The 21,023-nt window shown below is 39.2% G+C and overlaps 1 protein-coding gene across 1 annotated transcript in view; it reads right to left on the minus strand.

Annotated features, from left to right (window-relative positions):
- Positions 1-21,023, minus strand: part of SLC24A1 (solute carrier family 24 member 1) — a 52,601-nt gene that overhangs the window by 26,546 nt on the left and 5,032 nt on the right. Inside the window, exons 2-3 of the mRNA XM_074294781.1 lie at positions 6,792-8,722; positions 3,560-3,613 (exon numbers count right to left, since the gene is read on the minus strand). Of these exons, the coding sequence (XP_074150882.1) occupies positions 3,560-3,613; positions 6,792-8,600 (1,863 nt within the window). The 5' untranslated portion in view covers positions 8,601-8,722. The remainder of the gene's footprint in view (positions 1-3,559; positions 3,614-6,791; positions 8,723-21,023) is intronic.

The following is a 21,023-nucleotide window of genomic DNA, read 5'->3' on the forward strand; positions in this document are numbered from 1 at the left end:
ACTCAGCATCTCAAGTTCTCTGCTCTGATCAAAACCACAAATTAACCCTTTTTCCTTAATCACACCTCCTGGTCCTAATCATTAATTGTTGATTAATTGTTGATCTTCCCCTCTAAACAGTCTGTGACAATATCCTTCTGCTCTCAGCTATTTTACATATTGAGAAATGGAAGCAGGAACCTTTATTTGGTCTGCTTTGTATCCCCAGGTTCTAGCACAACGCTTAGAACAAGCTTATTAAAAGTTTCTTGTCTAAGATCCAGGAGGAAAAGGAAGCCTAGTTGAATTCTGCTTCTAAATTTTATGATGTTAGAAGCTTTTCAAAAATAATTTTCCTTTCCCATTCCTATCTCTGGGAGAAATGTTTCTGAACTGGGAATAAAGCAAAAAGCAAAGATAAAATCCATATCTGACAGAACTCATTTTCTTTCCCCCAAACTTTCCCTGACTTCTGAACTTTTCTATTACTGTCAAAAAGACCATGTTCCCAATCACCCAGCCTCTCACCTTGAATTCCATCCTTGACTCCTCACTCTCCCTCACCTCACATATCCAATATGTTATCAAATCTTGTCATTTCTACATTCACAACAGGTGCTATATAATCCTCTTCTCTTGATTCACACAGCTACCTTTACACAAGACTGCATCACCTCTCATCTCTTTTACTGCAAGAGCCTTCTAATGGGTCTCCTGGCCTCAAATCTCTCCCCATTCTAACCCTCCTCCACTATATTTTCCTGAAATATAGATCTGATGATGTCATCCCCCTAGACAATGAGCTACAGTGACTCTCTTAATAATTAATGATAATAGTAAGAAATATTTATATAGACTTGAAGGTTTGCAAAGCTCTTTATAATCTTCCTGAATCAAATAAAAAGTCCTCTGTTTGTCATGAAAAATTATTTACAATCCCTTTTTCCTAGTCAGACACGTCAGGCATGCCAGAATCCAACTACATGCCTTAGCACCCTTTATCTTCCATCTCCACAGCTGTCCTCCATGCCTGAAACTTCCTGCCTCCTCACCTCTGCCTCAATCCTGCCTTACTTGAAGACTCACTTTGGATACAAAGACTCCGCCTCCTTCTCCAGGAGGCTTTTCCACTTCCCTCCCCTCTGAGCTGCCAGTATCTTTCCCTCTCAGATTGCCTTCCATCCACTCTGCATTATTTTGTATGTACCTAGTTACTTACACGTTGTCTTTCCCATAAGAATGTATGCTCTTTGAGGATGGGGACGGGTTTTTGCCTTTCTTCATGTCCCCAGCACTTAGCAGTTCTGGGCACACAACAGTCGCTTAATAAATGCTTGTGACTGCCACTACTGCATTAATTTCTCAAGGGTAAATAATGGAATTCCAGATTCCTGTTGAAAAGAATCTTAGACTGAGACATCTGGGCCAGCCCCCTTCTCAGGGCATGGATTTCTTCCACATTATCCCCAAGGTGATTGTTTGTCCTTTGCTCAGAGCCCTCCAGGGTTACAAGGAACTCGGGCCTTACCTAGTCCCCGGGCCTTCCAGGCCAGTTCAGCTTCCATTTCCTGAAAGGCAGAGGGCACTCTTGAGAGTATAAGTCAGCCCTGGATAGAAGGCGGGCACACAAGCTGAAAACTCCCCTTCAACGGGAAAATGTGCCCAAGGAAACGCTGTCACACTCACCCCTCCCTCCCTTTGTGGGGAACTGGAGAACTGGGTCACAACAGCCCAATTGATCCTTGAGTGACATCTTCACAAGAAGGCTGAGCCTTCTCAGAGGCTGAGCCCCTCGGGAGCTCACCAGTCACTGGCTGAGGAGCTGTGGTGATCTCGGGGATCTGACAAGGCATCCCGTCCCACCCGAAGTTCCACAGGTCTCCGGCCCAGCTCTGCTGCCCTCGTGTCCTCCTGCTCCAAGCCCTGTCTGCCTAGGCCTCTGACTTAGTTTCTAACTGCTCTCTGATTTGTTCTCTTTCCTGTCCCTTTTCTGGGCTTTGGCTCTGTTTTGGACTCGCTCTTCCTCCATCACTGTCTCTATCTCTTCCTGTGTTCTGTCTGACTGGCCAGCTGTGGGAGGCGAGGGTGTGGTCCAGACTCCAGGCCGGTTTTGAGAAACTTCACTTACCTTCCCTAGAGGGTCCAGCGTGTGCAGCATGAGCTGGTAGATGCTATTGCGAATGGTGCTGTTGTGTAGCGAGGTCGCACCGCTTCCTCGGGTCAGACTGGACGGGAGCTGAGCAAGGGGAGACAGCACAGCAGCCTCAGTCTGCATTGCGCTCGCTTCTCGTCGGCAGGAGACAGCGCCCAGGGCTCCGCTCTGATTTCCCAGACCAGGTTACCATCTGAACAACAAACCCCCTCCCATAACTCCCCACTGGCCAGAGGCCGCTTTCCTTGGTGATCAGAGCGGTTCTGTAAGATCTTCAAGGTGGTCCTTCAATTCACCCCACCCCAGGGAAGAGATCAGTGGCTGCAGATGCTCCCAGGCACAAGCACCCGGATGGGATACACTGCCCTGACAATGTCCATCCAGAACAGTAAATGTAACATACCTGTGCACACGCGCATACACACACATACCACATACCACACACCACATACACACACACACACACCACACACACACACACACACACACACACACACACACACACAACACACACAACACCGCATTGAGGTCATCTCGCCCTCCAGTGGCTACAGTCTAGATCACTCAGACTGTTACTGTATCATCTAGCTTTCAGAGCCTCCCAAAGTCTTGAGTCAGGGGGTTGGTGGATTTCTTTGGATTTGGGGGGAAGGAAAGAGAGAGAAAAGGCAATAATAGCTGTGTTTATGGGTACAGTCCAGAGAGTCTCTCTTGGAAAATAGGTGGTTTTCCTCTATAATCTACCCCCAGACTCCAGAAGAACCCTAGGATAAATCGGTGGTCAGAGAGCTTAAGGAGCAGAGTTTTGGAAATCCTGAACATCCAACCAAGAGCACCCTTCTTACCTCCCATTCTAGACATACTTTCTTTTCATTTGGACCTCACAAGTCTCTCTTCTCTTCATGCTTCATATTATTTTAGACTCTTAGCTCACAGTGTGAAAGCTGGAAGGGACCTCAGATATCATGTAGTCCAACCCCCTCACTTCTTAGATGAAAAAACCAAAGCTGAGAGCGTGTAGATGACTTGCCCACATAAGGCAACACAGGGTTGTAGAAAGAGCCCTGGCCTGCAGAAGTCAGGACGCTATGATTATCCTGGGCAAATCCTGGGCAAATCGCTTCGCTTCTCACAACTTCAGTTTCCTCAACTGTAACATGAGTATGAAGCTAACAGCACCTACGTCACAGAGTTATTGTGGGAATCAAACGAAATACTATGAATCAAAAGCTTTATAAATACAAACATTATCTTCTTCTTGTCCAAAGTCATACACCTAGACTAGTTGCAGAGCTGGGATTAGATTTCTAACTCCCAATCTAGTGCTCCCCAGTATCTATTAAGCCCAACAGATACACCTTCCCCTAAACTACCCCCTCCCTCACCCCTGGGCTTCCCCCACCATGCCAGCACCCTGACACCACTCACCTTCAGCTTCTTGCTATCTTCCACATCATCCACAGGGATGTCCCCATTGCCTGTCTACAAACAGGGACAAGAGTCATTGTCACACCAATAACAGCCTCCAGTCTTCCACACACATCTGTATTCTGTGTGCTCAGTGGAAGCCAACTAATGCCATGCTATTTATTTGACTGTTGGAACATGATAAAGTATTTCCCATCTATATCTAAGAGTTAATCCAGTTTTAGAAATTATTTAAATGGGTCTAAAGTCCTTAGATTGATATTTAAAACCTTCCATAATCTGGGTCCAATCTACTCATTTTCTTTTAAAAAATGTTTTTATTTATTTTAAAATTACAAAATAAGACAGTTATTTCCATATTATGGTAGAATAATAAAAAGATAATTATACATGAAACTATTATGAACAACTTGCTATTATAAAATAATATAATAAATTTATCATGTAAATTTTTTCCCTTCCTTCTCCTCTACTTCCCGATACTAATCCGGTCCTTGCTCTCCAGCATACCATGTTCTTGCTCATCTCTGAGCCTTTTTTCACACCTCTCACCTTTCTTCTCCTTATTCCCTTAGGGATCATTCATCCTTCCTCTCCCCCTATCCAAATCTTAGCTTCTATTTCCACCTTCCTGTACCAACTCAGCTGGAAGAACTCCCCACTTCCTGGAGTACTTATTGTCTGGATTCTTCAGTTGGCATTTATCCTTAAATTAGCTGCTTCATTATTATTTAATTTTTCATGGGGATAACTATTGTCTCCCTAATCATATTGTCAGCTCCTGGAAGTCAAGAATGATCATGTTTCAAAAATACCATCTAAAAGGTACATTATACTTATCATGTAACATATATTAATAATAATAATATCTGACTTTTGTAGAATGCTTTAAATTTTTCAAAATGCTTTCATGCCTTTCATTATTATAATATATATTTGGTAAATTATTCTTGATAAATAAATAATGTAACTACTACTAATATCTACAGTATTGGCATGTCTTGGGGTCTCTCTTGTTGATAATATGATATTGGATGGGATAGTTTCTAGTTTACTCTATATTTGTAGCCTGGCAATTATTGATCTGGACTCCTTAGCTACTGATGGGATTTTAAAACAAGATTCTGATGAAACAGCATAAAGAGAACCAAATTGAAAAAGTTGGGCAACACTTGCCCAACTGATTTTCTAGAGTTTCTGGAGCTGTTTCCTAGCTTTCTGTAGTCTATGATACCAGTGAATTTATCAAGTTACATAAAATCAGAGGAGAGGAAAGAAAGGGAATATCTTTCCCAAAGATACAGAAAATTATATAGGGCCATTCTATAAAGTTTTTGGACAGTTGATTCCTTACTTCAGGTCAACAAAATAAGCAACATTTTGCCTAAGGTAGAAGTAGTCACTTTGCTTTTCTGACTCATCAATGCCATCCTTCAAAAGTTTAACTCAAAAGTACTTTCTACTCAGTAAATTGTTTTGTTTATTCTCATTAATAATAATATACTTCATATTTGTAGAGCATTTTGAGCTTTGGCATAATTTTTCATTATCTAATTTAATTCTCACAATAGAATTAGCTCATTCAGGAAAGGGTATAGTAGACTCCTCTCTCATCTTCCATTTGGTTAAAAACAAAAACAAGAAAAGAAACCATTTGATTGCCATGTGGGTGATGGGATGGGATGCTATAAATAATAAGGATCTCTTGGTTGATTACATCTTCCTTGATTATTATTACCTGTAAATATGAGGAATTGATTTCTCTGCTTTCTAGCCAAGTGTAAGCAATAGATATGTACTCAATATTCTACAATCAGCAACAATGGTACAAAAAGTGCCTTACAAATGTTGAATGAATGAATAATGAAAATAATGGATAATAAGATCTTTTCCCAAGAGGACTGAAGGAAGTAGAACAAGAACATGAGGGTAATAGACAAAATTTGGAAACATTCCTAAAATGACTTGTCTGAACTTGTGGAAGGCAAGACTGATCATATAATAGTAGTAGCTCACATTTATGTAGGGTTTTAAAGTTTGTAAAACACTTTATGCCCATTATTTTGTTTGAACCTCACAAAATACCTTGAGATAAGTATAACAGCTATTATCACACCCGTTTTATAGATTAGAAAGCTAAGGCTAATAATGCCCAGGATCATATAGTTTTATATATATATATATATATATATATATATATATATATATATATATATATATATATATATATATATAAATAGAGAGAGAGAGAGAGAGAGAGAGAGAGAGAGAGAGAGAGAGAGAGAGAGAGAGAGAGAGAGAGAGAGAGAGTTAGGAGGATGGGATTTGAGACCAGGGTTTCTCACTCCAAGTCCAGTCCTCTATCATCTTCTCTGTCACAAAAATCTATGATGTTTCTAATTATTCTGGGCAACCTGGAAAATTTGTGCTTGCTGTGATTAGGATAAAGGAGAAGAATCAAGACTAGACCTGGGATTTCATTTGAAAAGGGAACCTCCAGATTTGGAAATACCCCTATCTCTGGGAGGCTAAGTAACTTCCTCCATGTCTCAAAACCAGGTGTTGAGAGGCAGGATTTGAATGTAGGTCTTTTTAGCTTTGAGGCCAGATCTCTACCAACTACACCACTCTTCTCTATAGTTTTGTTTTTAAAATTCAGACACAGGGATAAATAAATAAATAACAGAAAAGAAAAGTACTAATGTATGTTATAGATTAAATGTTTCCCCAAATCTATAGCTGCCCGTGAGTCTAGTTCCTTTCTCTCCTAGACCAAAGAGAGCTGAAAAAAGCAGTGAAGTGAATGGAAGAGGCATTAGATTTAGCCTTAGAGGATCTGTATTCAGATTCTAGCACTTCCTTTGAGCAGATGTCACCTGAGGTCAATTTTCTCAATTATAACATAAGAGGTGAACTATATGATGGCTAAGCAATTTTTCTAATTCTAAACTCTTTGCAATGAAACAGATTGTATACCCTGACTCCTCCTTTTGTCCCCTAGTCACTATTTTCTTTTAAGAAAGATCCTTTCTAAAGAATCTGGTTCAGCATTAACTTTTTTCTTTTGAGGGCAATTCTGATTCTCACAATTGGTCAGGTTCCTTCACAACCTGGAGAATCCCCCCTTCAACACCAATCTCCAGCCCTCAAAAAAAGGGGAATCAACCTTTTACAAAGACCTCTCTTATCCTCCCCCTCCATCCCACCTCCTGGCAGTGAATTCTGCCCTTACCTTATTGAGACCTATTCCAATCATAATCTTGGACACTGTCCTCTTGTTAAGCTGTTCTTTAACCCAGACTTCAAGTTGTTGGTTCCATTTCATGGTAAAGACATAGAACCCATAAGCCATGAGGAGCATTAAGCTCTCCCACCAGGTGATCAGGCTGTCCAAAAAGAAGATGATGAGCATCATCAAGTCAAAGATATAGAAGGAGACATCTCGGAACAGGGGCCACCAAGTGAGGTTGAGGACTTCTTTGGAGAACAAAGCACAAGTGCCGATGACAAAGAGGATGTTGAACACAGCAGAACCCACAATTGTGCCAATGCCCACATTGCTGTGAGAGATAAAAACACCAATGAGTGAAGTGAAGAGCTCAGGAGCAGAACCCCCAGCTGCCATGAAGGTGGCTCCGGCCACATCCTCAGAGATCTGTAGCTTATCGGTGATGACGCCCAAGGATGGGACAAAGAATTCATCACACACAATGGCCAAAGCCACAAACACATATATCATTCCAAAGAGATGTAAGACCACCCAGCCTTGCTTCCGTTCCTCCACACTGAACAAGTCTTCAGGGTATTCTCCCTTGGGCTTAACGTCCAACAGTTTAGGATCTGTAGGGGAGCTAGGGCTATCCTCATCAGAGAGAGGCGTCATGTCTGTTGAAGGAGAGAGGCTGGCAGGAATTGTTGGGACACGATCTACAAAAACACAGTACTGGATCTGGGTGGTAGGGGTAATGATGCCCATGGCAGAGGATGTTGTGTTATGTGCTCCTTCCCTGAGAGTGACTGAAGAAGTTCTCTTCACCATCATGCTGGTTGAGGAAGTTCCTGATGTTAATACCCTAGCTCTGGTTGGGGTATTCATGACTCCCAACCCAGGAGAGGTGGTGTTCTCCTCTGTTGTGCTAGGTACCACAGTGCTTGTATCCATCATTGTTTGATGAGCAATTGGGGCATTTACTGGTCCTCTTCTCTTTGAAGTATTTGAATTCTTCTTTTCCACTACTCTCTTGGAGGTAATTGAAGTATTCTCCACTACTCTTTGGGGAACAGCTGGAGTTTTTTCCTTTATTCTTTTAGGAATAGCTGGAGTTGTTTGTACTATTACTTTTGCTGGAGAAGGTGAGACAGTGTTCTCCATTAGAATAGTTGAAGTATTCTCAACTATTCCTTTGGGGGTTCTTGGGATATTTTTTACTGTCCTTTTGGGGATATCCAGAAATTTCTTTCCCATTGTTTTCCTATGTGTCATTGTGTCATTGATTTTCACTTTTGCCTTGGGAGTGATCACGTGATTCTCAATTTTTTTAGGTGTAGTTGAGGTAGGTCTCTGAACATTTCTGCTGAATGTGGTTGGAGTATAGTTCTTCACTATTTGGTTCTCAGTTGTTAAAGTATAATTTTTCTTCCTTCTTCTAGGTGTCACTGGAGTCCCTGGGGTAGAGTTATTCATTATTCTCCTGGGTGTATTTAAGTTTTTCTTTGCCCTAGTTGCTGAGGGTGTTAACTTGTCCCTGCCTTCTGTAACTTGTGAGTGCAGTGTACTGCCTTCCATTTCTAGAATAGATTCCTGATGGTCACTGTTTGATATTACTGTTTCACTGTCAGGAAGATCCCGGCTGGCCATTTTCACAGGGTTCTGAGAATACATGGCTGTCCACAATTTAGGTATGGACCACTGGCTCTTCAGAAAGTGATAAGAAGAGCCAATGAGTATCATGCCCAAAAGAAAAAAGACTCGATTACATTGGAGCTTCTTACGACGAGCTAACCGCTTCTCATATCCCCCAAATTTGATCAGTTTCCCCATTATGACCAGTCACTCTTAGAAAAGGATTCTCATTCCAGCCAGTGGAAAATAGAGTTGGCTCCAGGATTTGGGGAGGTCATTAGGGAGAGGTGAGTCATGAATCCCAGGAAGTGTCTGCAAACCTGAAAAAAAAAGAAAAGATATTTTCCTATAAGAATTGTCATATTTAGACAAGAATGTCAGCCTCAGAGACTCTAATATTTATGTCACAACCTTGAAGGACAAGTCCCCAGAAGTGAGGAGAGTCTCATTCAATGGGGCAGTGAGGTGTATGCATGAAAGGAAGTGGTAACCTGTCTTGTCCTTTTTGTAGTATATGGGAAGAGCAGCAATAACATAGCCTCCAATAACATGGATACCACCAGCTGGTCTCTGGAGTTAAGAGTCAGGCTGTTCTGAAAAGGGCAATTAAAAGATTGTTAGGACCAGAAGGGGCCTCAGGTATCATTTGCCCAAATCCTCATTTTATAGATGAGGAAGGCAATGCCCAAAGAATTGAAGTGCCTTTCTAAGGTCACATAGCTAATAAATGGCATGATCTGCTCTCCAAGCCAGGCCTTCTGATCTCGAATCCTTCCCCTTCTCCCATGCTGCCTTTCTTTGTGCTCTCCAATCCTACTAATAAATCATTTTCTCTGCCAAGCTTTAACGATAAGGTTCTAGCAGTGTGTTTACTAGTTCCAACAACATTTGACTTCTCATGCTCCCCATAGATATAGTGAAGAGATTGCTAATAGTAGAAGAGAAGTAAAAAATGGAAATTCAGAGAGAGATAACAAAAAAGGAAGGTCAAAGCTAAGAAAATTGAATGTTTTGTCTGCCACCCTAGAAATGTTCTGTGTAAATCAAGAAAGACAAAAGGGCTTGGCACTTAAGCAGTAATTAACATTTCTTAAGTAATTGTTTGAGGGGCTCTTCAAGCTGAAGTATAACAGTAATTAAAAAGTCTGAACTTGAAACTTATAAATTGGGACATTTGCCACTGCCCAGATCTAAAAAGTCATCTAGGGGGTTGGCTCATTGTATAGATGAATAAATCTAGGTTTAGTGATTAGCCTAAGGGTACACAGATAAGTAACTGAAGAGTCAAATTCAAACCAGGTCCTTTAGCTCCAAATCCAATACTCAGTCTACCTTACTAAGATAGATGCTAACCAACAATGAACTAGGATGAGACACAATCACTTCTTTCTAAAGCAAAGCTTCTTAAATTTGTTACCACCCCAATTGGGCTTTTGTAACTGAATGTGGGGGTCATGAAAAATTTAGCCACAAAAATGGTTTCTAAAAGTACCATGACCAAAAATTATTTTAAAATCAATCGCATAATGAATCTGAGGTGTTTCTGGCAGTGCTTGTTCCAGTTGCATTCCCAGACTTCACTGCAGTCCTGGTTCTGAAAATACAACATGTCCTAATATCTGAGTTCAGATTTGAGATAGGTATCATAGAAAAATCTCTCAGACAAAAAGGGGCCAAGAATGGAAAAGATTAAGAAGCCCTGCTTTAGAGTGCCAGACTTAGACTCAGGAAGAATCATCTTCCTGAGTTCCAATTCGGTCTCAACCACTTGCTAGATATGTGACCCTGGGCAAGGCTCACCTCAAATTTCTCTTCTGTAAAATGAGTTGGAGAGGGAAATGGCAAACTATTTCAATATTATTGCCAAGAAAACCCTACATAGAATCACAAGGAGTCAAATATAACTGAAAACAACAAAACAACAAACACTATCATGAACATTTTTTCCAAAAAAGAATTAATATTAAATCTCTAACCAGAAAATTATAAAATTATAGCTAAATTAATTAGGGTTTTGCAATTAAGATCATAGATCTTAAAGCTCATTTAAAGCTATCCCTAAATGGAATAGTTGTCTCAACATGTGGCAAGTTCTCCTTCCTTGGAGATCTTCAAGCTTGTCAGGGAACTCCTCTAGGATGTAGGTTGTGGGAGATGATCAGTAAGTTCTCTATCAACTCTTACATTCTGTGATTTGGTGGATTTATGTAATCCAACTTTCTTACTTTATAGAGATGGAAATTGAGGCCTAAAGAGATAATTTGCCCAAGGTCACACAGATAGAAATGGAAATTGAGTCCAGGCTTATAATTCCAAATCCAATACTCAATACTTCATCATATTACCTTCCCGATTATATTAATTTATCTCTTGATAAAGGTGAATTTAATTAAAGAAGAGGTGTTGAGCACTTTCTGAATCAAATAGAGCATTGAAAACTTGGAGCTATATTAATTGGCCCACAATAGACCAAATAACACCTTGGCTATATATCTGCTTCCCCAAGTCACTTGGCTCTTGTGCCTACCATGTTAGAAGAAAAGGTTCTATCAGATTGTCCGATAATACTAGACAGTAAAGCATGACAAATGGGCAATAAGGTTATATGATTTAAAGCTAGAAATGATCTTAGGGACCATAAAGTCAAACCCCCTCATTTTGTAAATGCCCAAAGAAAGTGACTCAACCACAATCATACAGCTAGTTAGTGTCAAAACCAAGACTAGAATCTGGATTCCTTTACCTTTAGTTCAATATTCTTTTCCATAAGTTAAAGAAATGAAAGCTAAAAGAAACCAATAGAAGACAAACCAATGTATGATTTTAACTTATTCAACTCTTTCATGCAATTATCTTTTCAAAGAAATTCTTGCAGTCAGTGTTACACCTATACTTTGAAGCAAATCCTTATTTGAATCTTATAAATAAGATGCTAAAGTTGTATAGCAATTTCCTTTCTACTTTAGGCTTATGCTATATTATGCAACAGGGTCAAGCCAATTCCTTATATGAACCATTACGATCAAATTGCTAAATTTACCTTCAAACCATGATGTTCAAGTTGAAAATGTGGATCATTGGTTGTAACTTCTCAGTTCTGGAAGCTTTCTCAACTTCTCTTCTCAGAGAGCAGAGATGAGGCTGGAGAAGGCTAGTAGGGAATTCTCCCATTCTCATTCCCCTCTATTCCCAGCTGAGTATTAACACAAGGCAGGGTCGGGTATGAAGGGCATAGCAGTGGAAAGACATCCAATCCCATTTAATACCTGCTGCCTTTAAGAAGCTTACAGGATACTGAACAAGTTTCAAGTGCCTCTGGATGAACTAGGGGGAAATAGATCTATTTTCTTTTGACCCCAGGAACTGGGGGGGGGGGGAGAGAAGTAGAGGTCTTTCTAGTTTGTTTCCAAATGATGGGAATTGGAAATTACTCTGTATTTTCATATCCACTATTGTTATCACAGGAAAGAAACGGAAGTCTGAATTGAGTAGGGGCTCTAAGAGAATGGGGAAAGGGTTTCTTTAGAAACATGAAAAATATTGGCTTTGGGTACAGGAAGAATCCTTTGAAACAGGGTGGACTAGAAATATCACCAGATTCACCTAAGCAGATTCCCAGGACACTAAATTAGCTGAACTGTCTTCTGATTTGGGTGGGATATTCAGGAATCTCGTGTCTCGTTTGTAATTGTGTTTATTGAATTGCTCCCAGAAATCATTGTGGCACAGTGCTGAAGGCTATTTTCAGCTATTAAAAAAATGCTTTCATAAGTCCCTCACCAGTCCTCAACCTCCACCACTACCCCCTACATAAACACACACCACACACACACACACACACACACACACACGCATACACATACACATACACACCACCACCACCACCAGCAACGACAGCAAAAAGAACAGGAAGAAACTTAAGCTTAAGAAGGTACTTAGCTCCCTCTGCTGAACTTCAGAGCACTTTCCCTGCTCTAGGAAGCAACTTGTCCCTTGGATTCACAAAGTTCCTTTGAATCACAGACAGTTGGCATGGAGGGATGGTGAAGGTAACTGACTTAGCTTTTTTCTCTTTAGACAGTCTTGCACGAAGGCAAATGACATCACCCCCCCAAAAAAAAAAAGAAAGAAAGAAAGAAAAAGAAAAAAAAATGCCACATCCTACCGAGATAACATATACTTCTAAACCTTTGTTTTCAGAGAGATTTTTTGATTTGTTTTGTTTTTCTAACAAATTATTTCAGGACCCTGGCTAGATCCCATCTTAGAGAAGCTGGGATAAGACTTAAAGGCGTTTTGTTTTGTTTTGTTTTTCTCTCTCCTGCCCCTGGTGGTCAATCCATATTCCCTGCCCTTTAAGAATTCAGGCCACGGAGGTTTAACTGAAGATGAGTACTGAGCTCTCAACCTGAGCTGACCTTTGCCTAAGCTATTGTAGTGGTTCTAAAATTCGGGTCACAGACTACCTGAAGACAGAATCTGGGGATCATTCATCAGTCTGCCACTGTAGAAATACTTTCTAGAATTGATGAGGATTAGTATTGTTATTGACAACATTTTGATAGAAGGATTAAACAAATAAATCCATTATTTCATAAGAGAAATAAGTTTACTTATTTAAACATGTCAAATTTCTGCATTTTTAATTTCAAGTATGGATACCTCACACACAGACACACATGATTTATGTTCCATTTCTAGCTCTGCTACCTGAATGATCCTGTGTTAGGATTATAAGGTGAGAACTCAGGGTTATAATTCCGGACCTTTACAACCCTGAGTAAATCACTTCATCTTCTTAGCCTTAGTTTTCTCACCTGTAAAATGTAACACTAGATTAAATATCCTCTGAGGTTCTAAATCTATTATCTTATAAACTCCTGGTCAGTCTTCTAGAAATAGACTTCTCTGAATTTAACCATACAAAAATTGATTCTATAATTTTTTTTAAATTACTTCCTGAGTGGAAATCTTCAACATAAAGATCCAACTCACTTCCAGTTGATCAATGATGGACAGAAATAACTACACCCAGAGAAGGAACACTGGGAAGCGAATGTAAATTGTTAGCACTACTGTCTATCTACCCAGGTTACTTATACCTTCGGAGCTAATAATTAACGTGCAACAAGAAAATGTATTTACACACATATATTGTATCTAGGTTATATTGTAACACATATAAAATGTATGGGAGGGGATAATTTGGAAAAATTAATTAAAAAAAAAATTACTTCCTGGAGGACCTATCAGAACTTGGACTTAATACAGTATTCAATAATTGTTACCTCTACTCAAGGAAATATCAGAATAGGGCTTTATTGGAGAACATACAAACTTATAGACATGTTAACATTAATGTTCCAAAAGACCAGACCATGGACTATCTGGATGACCCTTGTGGATACTATACTTCAAGAATTAAGTGATGATCTATAGGATTTAACATACATTTCTACTATGTTTAACATGTATTGGACTACTTGCCATGTAATATAAAGGGTGGGGGAAAGGGGAGGAAAATTGGAACAAAAAGTTTGGTAAGGGTTAATTATCCACACATATGTTTTGAAAAATAAAAAGCTTTAATAAAAATATTTTTTTTTAAAAATTTAAAAATAATTAAATGCTGAAATGATAATTGTGAATACTATAACTTTCTGTATATAGTCATGCCAGGTGACAGACAACAATGATAAAGGAACCAGATTTTTTTTTCTCTATAGAAAATAGGAAAATAAGGAGGGAAATTTACAGATTATTGAAAGATATTGGGGGCAGCTAGGTGGTGTTGTGGATAGAGCACCAGCCCTGAATTCAGGAGGACCCCGAATTCAAATCTGGTCTCAGATACTTAACACTTCCTAGCTGTGTGACCCTGGGCAAGGCACTTAACCCCAGCCTCAAAAAAAAAGAAAGAAAGAAAGAAAGAAAGAAAGAAAGAAAGAAAGAAAGAAAGAAAGAAAGAAAGAAAGAAAGAAAGAAAGAAAGAAAGAAAGAAAGAAAGAAAGAAAGAAAGAAAGAAAGAAAAGAAAGAAAGAAAGAAAGAAAGAAAGAAAGAAAGAAAGAAAGAAAGAGAAGGAAGGAAGGAAGGAAAGAAGGAAGGAAGGAAGGAAGGAAGGAAGGAAGGAAGGAAGGAAGGAAGGAAGGAAGGAAGGAAGGAAGGAAGGAAGGAAGGAAGGAAGGAAGGAAGGAAGAAGGAAGGAAGGAAGGAAGGAAGGAAGGAAGGAAGAGAAAGGAAAGAAAGGAAGGAAGGAAGGAAGAAGGAAGGAAGGGAAGGAAGAAAAGAAAGAAAGAAAGGAAGGAAGGAAGGAAGGAAGGAAGGAAGGAAAGAAAGAAAAAGAAAGAAAGAAAGAAAGAAAGAAAGAAAGAAAGAAAAGAAAGAAAGAAAGAAAGAAAGAAAGAAAGAAAGAAAGAAAAAAAGAAAGAAAGAAAGAAAGAAAGAAAGAAGAAAGAAAGAAAGAAAGAAAGAAAGATATTGGTTTATAATCAGGATTTCCTTTCAAGATTTATATTTGAGTCTTAACCTTGATTCAAGCTGAAAGCAATTGAGCTAATTGTCCTAGCTTAGTTGTTACTATTGACTTTTTCTCAAAGTACTGATAGCACAGTGAAGAATCTGACAGAACTGTATTCTGAAACTAGAGAGATTAAGAGATAGAGATAGAGAGACAAAGTTGTATATCACTTATCTACTACAACATATTTACACAGATAAGTACATCCAAAACTCATGTTAAAGTTATATTATAAATAAATTTTGAGAAAAGAAATAAAATTTTTGAGGAAAGACCCCATATAAGATGTAGCCTTTGAGCATGAGGTTAAGGTCAAGAGGAAGTATGTTCTAGATATAAGGGAACTTTTTATTTTTTTATTATAGCTTTTTATTTACAAGATATATGCATGGGTAATTTTTCAGCATTGACAACTGCAAAACTTTTTGTTCCAATTTTTCCCCTCCCTCCCTTCATTCCCTCTCCCAGATGGGAGGTTGACCAATACATGTAAAATATGTTAAAGTATATGTCAAATACAATATATATATACATGTCCATACAGTTATTTGCTGTACAAAAAGAATCAAACTTTGAAATAGTGTACAATTAGCCTGTGAAGGAAATCAAAAATGCAGGCAGACAAATTAGAGGGATTGGGAATTCTATGTAGTGGTTCATAGGTTTTTGCTGGGTGTAGCTGGTTCAATTCATTACTGCTCTATTGGAACTGATTTGGTTCATCTCATTGTTGAAAATGGCCACATCCATCAGAATTGATCATCATATAGTTTTGTTGTTGCTGTTATATTGATCTCCTGGGCCTGCTCATTTCACTCAGCAGCAGTTCATGTAAGTCTCTCCAGGCCCTTTCTGAAATCATCCTGCTGGTCATTTCTTACAGAACAATAATATTCCATAATATTCATATACCACAATTTATTCAGCCATTCTCCAATTGATGGGTATCCACTCTGTAGTGGCTACAAAAAGGGTTGCCATAAACATTCTTGCACTTATAGGTCCCTTTCCATAAGAGAACTTTTTAAAAGAAACAGAAGTTCTCCCTTTTGACTTCAGAGTGCTAAATATTTATAATTCATCAGATCATAAAGTAAGAAGGGATCTTAGAAATCATCTACTTAAACCATTTTAAAAATAGCTATTTTTCATATTATCATTACCAAATATATCAGTCAATAAACATTAAGTACTAGTATGTACCAGGTACTAAGCTAAGCACTAAAAATATAAAGAAAGGCAAAAAATGTACAGAGAGATAAAGAAAAAAAAGAATTGAGAAAAGCCTATTCTCAGCCTTCCACTCCCTTCTTATTTTCTAGTCTTTTTACATATTAACTCCTCCATGCATTCTGTGGTCCATTAATATTGACTTATCTGCTGTTCATTACACAAGACACTCTCTTTTCCATCTCTGTGACTTCATTTCCAATCCTAGAATGCTTTCCCTTCTTCCCCTTCCCTTCTTTAGACAACTTGGCTTTCTTCTAGCCTGAACCCTATATATCCTCTTCTATAGAAGGTCTTTCCTGGTACGCCAATGGTAATCTTCCACTCTATGGCTACCTTATATCTACTTTGTAGAAATCTCGTATATTCCTATACATATGCTTATATTTTTTCCTCATTAAAATGGAAGCTCTTTTGAGTGCAGAGACTTTTTTCTTTACTTCTCCAGTTTTTATTAGCATTGCAATTAGTACATTGTAAAAATGTAAGAGAGGCTGTTTTTGAAAGGGAAAAAGACTCACATGTGCAAAAATGCTTCTTGCACAATGATACTTTATAAGGATGTATTCTGATGGAAGTGGATATCTTCAACATAGAGAAGAGCTAATCCAATTCCAATTGATCAGTGATAGACAGAATCAGCTAGTGATAGACAGAATCAGCTACCCAGAAAAGGAACACTGGGAAATGAGTGTAAACTGTGAGCATTTTTTGTTGTTGTTGTTTTTCTTCCCAGATTATTTTTACCTTCCGAATACAATTCTTCCTTTGCAACAACAACAAAATTTGGTTCTGCACATATATATTGTACCTAGGATATACTATAAGATATTTAATATGTATGAAAATGCCTGCCATCTAGGGGAGGAGGTGGAGGGAAGGAGGGGAAAAATTCGGAACAGAAGGGAGTACAAGAGATAATGTTGTAAAAAAATTATTACTTATGCATATGTACTGTCAAAAAATGTTATAATTATAAAATTAATTTTAAAAAATGCTTGTTGCACTCTTTTTGTAGTGGCAAGGAACTAGAAGCTGAGTGGATGCCCATCAGTTGGGGAATGGCTGTGTAAGTTATGGTATATGAATGTTGTGGAATATTATTTTTCTATAAGAAATGGTCAGCAGGATGATTTCAGAAAAGCTTGGCGCGACTTATATGAACTGATACCAAATGAAATCTTACCAAAAGAACCCTGTACACAGCAACAAGAAGATTATGTGATAATCAACTGGGATGGACATGGCTCTTTTCAGCAAAGAGGTAATTCAGGCCAATTCCAATAGACTTGTGATGGATAGAGTCATCTGCATCCAGAACTGTGAGGGACTGAATGTGGATCACAATATAGTATTTTCACCTTTTTTGTTGTTTGCTTGTTTTTTTTTTCATTTTTTTCTTTTTTGATCTGATTTTTCTTATGCAGCATGACAAATGTGGGAATATGTTTAAAAGAATTGCACATTTAAACTATATTGGATTATTTGCTATGTAGGGAAGAGGGTGGGGGGAGGGAGAAGAATTTGGAACACAATTGCAAGGATGAATGTTGAAAACTATCTTTACATGTATTTTGAAAATAAAAAAAACTATTGTCTAAATAAAAAAAGAACATACAAGGAAAATAGATAAATAAATTACTATGATTTTTTAAAAAGGCTTTTTTAATTTAAAAAAGTCTGTGAGGGGCACAGGATATAAGGACATAAAAAGACAGGATATATAAAACATAAAGACAGAATATATAGGACAAGATGCAGCAGGGGATGAGAAAATTCAATAAGGAGACAGAGGATAGAAAGAAAAGGTCAATAGGAGTCATAGATCAGGGAGAGGGAGATTAATAGAGAGGAAAGGAGTCTGTAGGAAAGAGGTCTTTTTTGATTCCCGAAGTTCTTAATGCTCTCCCTTTTCCCCTCCTCCCTAACCCTCACTCCTACCCAAGAATTACTTTTTATTTATTCTGTGTGTATTTTATTTATTTATCTCTGTATGTTATTTTACAATCTTTATAGAATATAAACTCCCAGGGGGCAGGGACTCATTTCTTCTCATACACTTATTAACTGAATAAGTCACCTTATATCTACCTAACTCAGATTCCACATTTGTAAAAAGGGAATAATAATAGCACCTACTTTCCAGAGCTGTTGGGAGGATAAAAATGACAGAATACAGGGCATCTCAGTGCCATTTTGAGCTTTAGTAACTTAAGCTTTTGAAACGCCCTACATTTTAGAAAACTGACTCAAATTTATAATACAAGCCATTCTCCTGTAGAGGACCAGAACTTTGAAAAAGTATACTTGAGACAAGCATACTTACAACAAAGTGTTAACTCAAAGGAATTGATGAGATAATGGTTCTCTAGTTCATATGTATATTTAGTACTTATATGGTGAATGGTTCTCTAATTCACACATAATCAGCATGCTGTAATGATGTAATTGTAATAGAATATTTAAGGGCTGAGAAGGACTGGAAATGAGACATTCCATTTTTGGCCATTCTTCTGGTGGCTTTCTGCACTCCTCCACTAAGATCAAGACTGGGCCAGAATAAAGAATCCAGACCAGTGGTCCTCAAACTTTTTAAATAGGCGGCCAGTTCACTGTCTCTCAGACTGTTGGAGGGCCGGACTATAGTAAAAACAAAAGCTCACACTCTGTCTTCATCCCTAGTCCATTTGCCATAACCCTGTGGGCCACATCTGGCCTGTGGGCCGTAGTATTCTTGACCATTCTCATGGTGTCTGTTCTGCTGAGGCTGAGCCCTTCTGGAGAACCTCCAGAAAGTTAGCCCGAACATTCCAAAATAACAATTTTTTTCCTTTTCTTCCCTCCATTCCAGACAGCAAGTAATCCAGTATATGTTAAACATGTGTAATTCCTCTATATGTATTTCCATAATTACCATGCTGCACAAGAAAAATCAGATCAAAAAGGAAAAAAATGAAAAAGAAAACAAAATACAAGCAAACAACACTCAGTTCCCACACTCTGGGTGTAGATGGCTCTCTTCATCATAAGATCATTGGAACTGGCCTGCAATTTTGGTTTTACAAAGGTGAATACTGAAAATTATCCATGCATATAATTTGAAAATAAAAAGCTTTAAAAAAAAATTCCTGAAAAAATGAGCAGGCTGATTTCAGAAAAGCCTAGAAAGACTTAAATGACATGATGTTAAGTGAAGTGAGCACAACCAAAAGAACATAGCCACAAGATTATGTGATGATGAACTGGACAGACTTGGCTCTTTTCAACAATGAGGTAATTCAAGACAATTCCAATAGAATTGTGCTGAAAGCCTCCAAAAAGAAAACTATGGAGATTGAATGTAGATCAAAATTTAGTATTTTCGTTCTTTTTTGTTGTTTGAGGTGTTTTTTTTTTGTTTTGTTTTTCATTTTTAATCTGATTTTTGTCATGCAGCATAATGAATATGGAAATATGCTTAGAAGAATTTCACTTGTTTAACTTATAAAGAATTGCTTGCTGCCTTGCGGATGGGGGAAGAAAAATTTGGAACACAAGATTTTACAAAGGTTATTGTTGAAAATTATTTTTGCAGGTATTTGGAAAAATAAAATACTTAAAAAATTGTAAACTACACTAGGAAAAAAATCTTACATCTGAAAAAAAAGACCCTATATTTACAAAACTAAAAGCACACTATAAAGGCTAGCTGCCATTGCTGCTGCCACTGCTGCTGCCACTGCTGCTGTTACCATTACCACTATTACCCACCATCATCATCTCTGTTACTACTATTACTACTATGTTACCACCACTATATTTAGTACTATTACTATCCTGCTACCACCACCACCACTGCCACTGCTACTGCTACTGTTGCTACCACCACCACTACCATCATCATCACCAGCACCAACACTACCACTGCCACTGCTGCTACTACTGTTGCTACCACCACCACTACCATCATCACCACCAGCACCACCATTACCACTGCCACTGCTGCTACTACTGTTGCTACTATCACCACCACCACCACCACCACTACCACTGCTGCTGCTACTGTTGCTACTATCACCACCACCACCACCACCACCACCACTGCTGCTGCTACTGTTGCTACCATCACCACCACCATCACCACCACTGCCACTGCTGCTACTACTGTTGCTACTATCACCACCACCACCACCACCACTGCCACTGCTGCTACTACTGTTGCTACTATCACCACCACCACCACCACCACTACCACTGCTGCTGCTACTGTTGCTACTCTCACCACCACCACCACTACCACCACTGCTGCTGCTACTGTTGCTACTATCACCACCACCACCACTACCACCACTGCTGCTGCTACTGTTGCTACTATAACCACCACCACCACCACCACTGCCACTGCTGCTGCTACTGTTGCCACCACTACCACCATCACTACCACCACTGCCACTGCTGCTGCTACTGTTGCTACTATCACCACCACCACCACCACCACCACCACTGCCACTGCTGCTGCTACTGTTGCTACCATCACCACCACCACCACCACCACTGCCACTGCTGCTGCTACTGTTGCTACTATCACCACCACCACCACCACCACCACCACTGCCACTGCTGCTGCTACTATCACCACCACCACCACTGCTACCACCACCACCACCACCACCACCACCACCACTGCTGCTGCTGCTACTGTTGGTACCATCACCACCACCACTACCAGCACCACCACCACCACCACCACTGCTGCTGCTACTGTTGCCACCACCACCACCATCACCATCACCACTCCTGCTGCTGCTACTGTTGCTACTATCACCACCACCACCACCACCACCACCACCACCACTGCCACTGCTGCTGCTGCTACTGTTGGTACCATCACCAC

The sequence above is a fragment of the Sminthopsis crassicaudata genome, chromosome 2 (assembly GCF_048593235.1).
Source record: "Sminthopsis crassicaudata isolate SCR6 chromosome 2, ASM4859323v1, whole genome shotgun sequence".
NCBI classification, from domain to species: domain Eukaryota; kingdom Metazoa; phylum Chordata; class Mammalia; order Dasyuromorphia; family Dasyuridae; genus Sminthopsis; species Sminthopsis crassicaudata.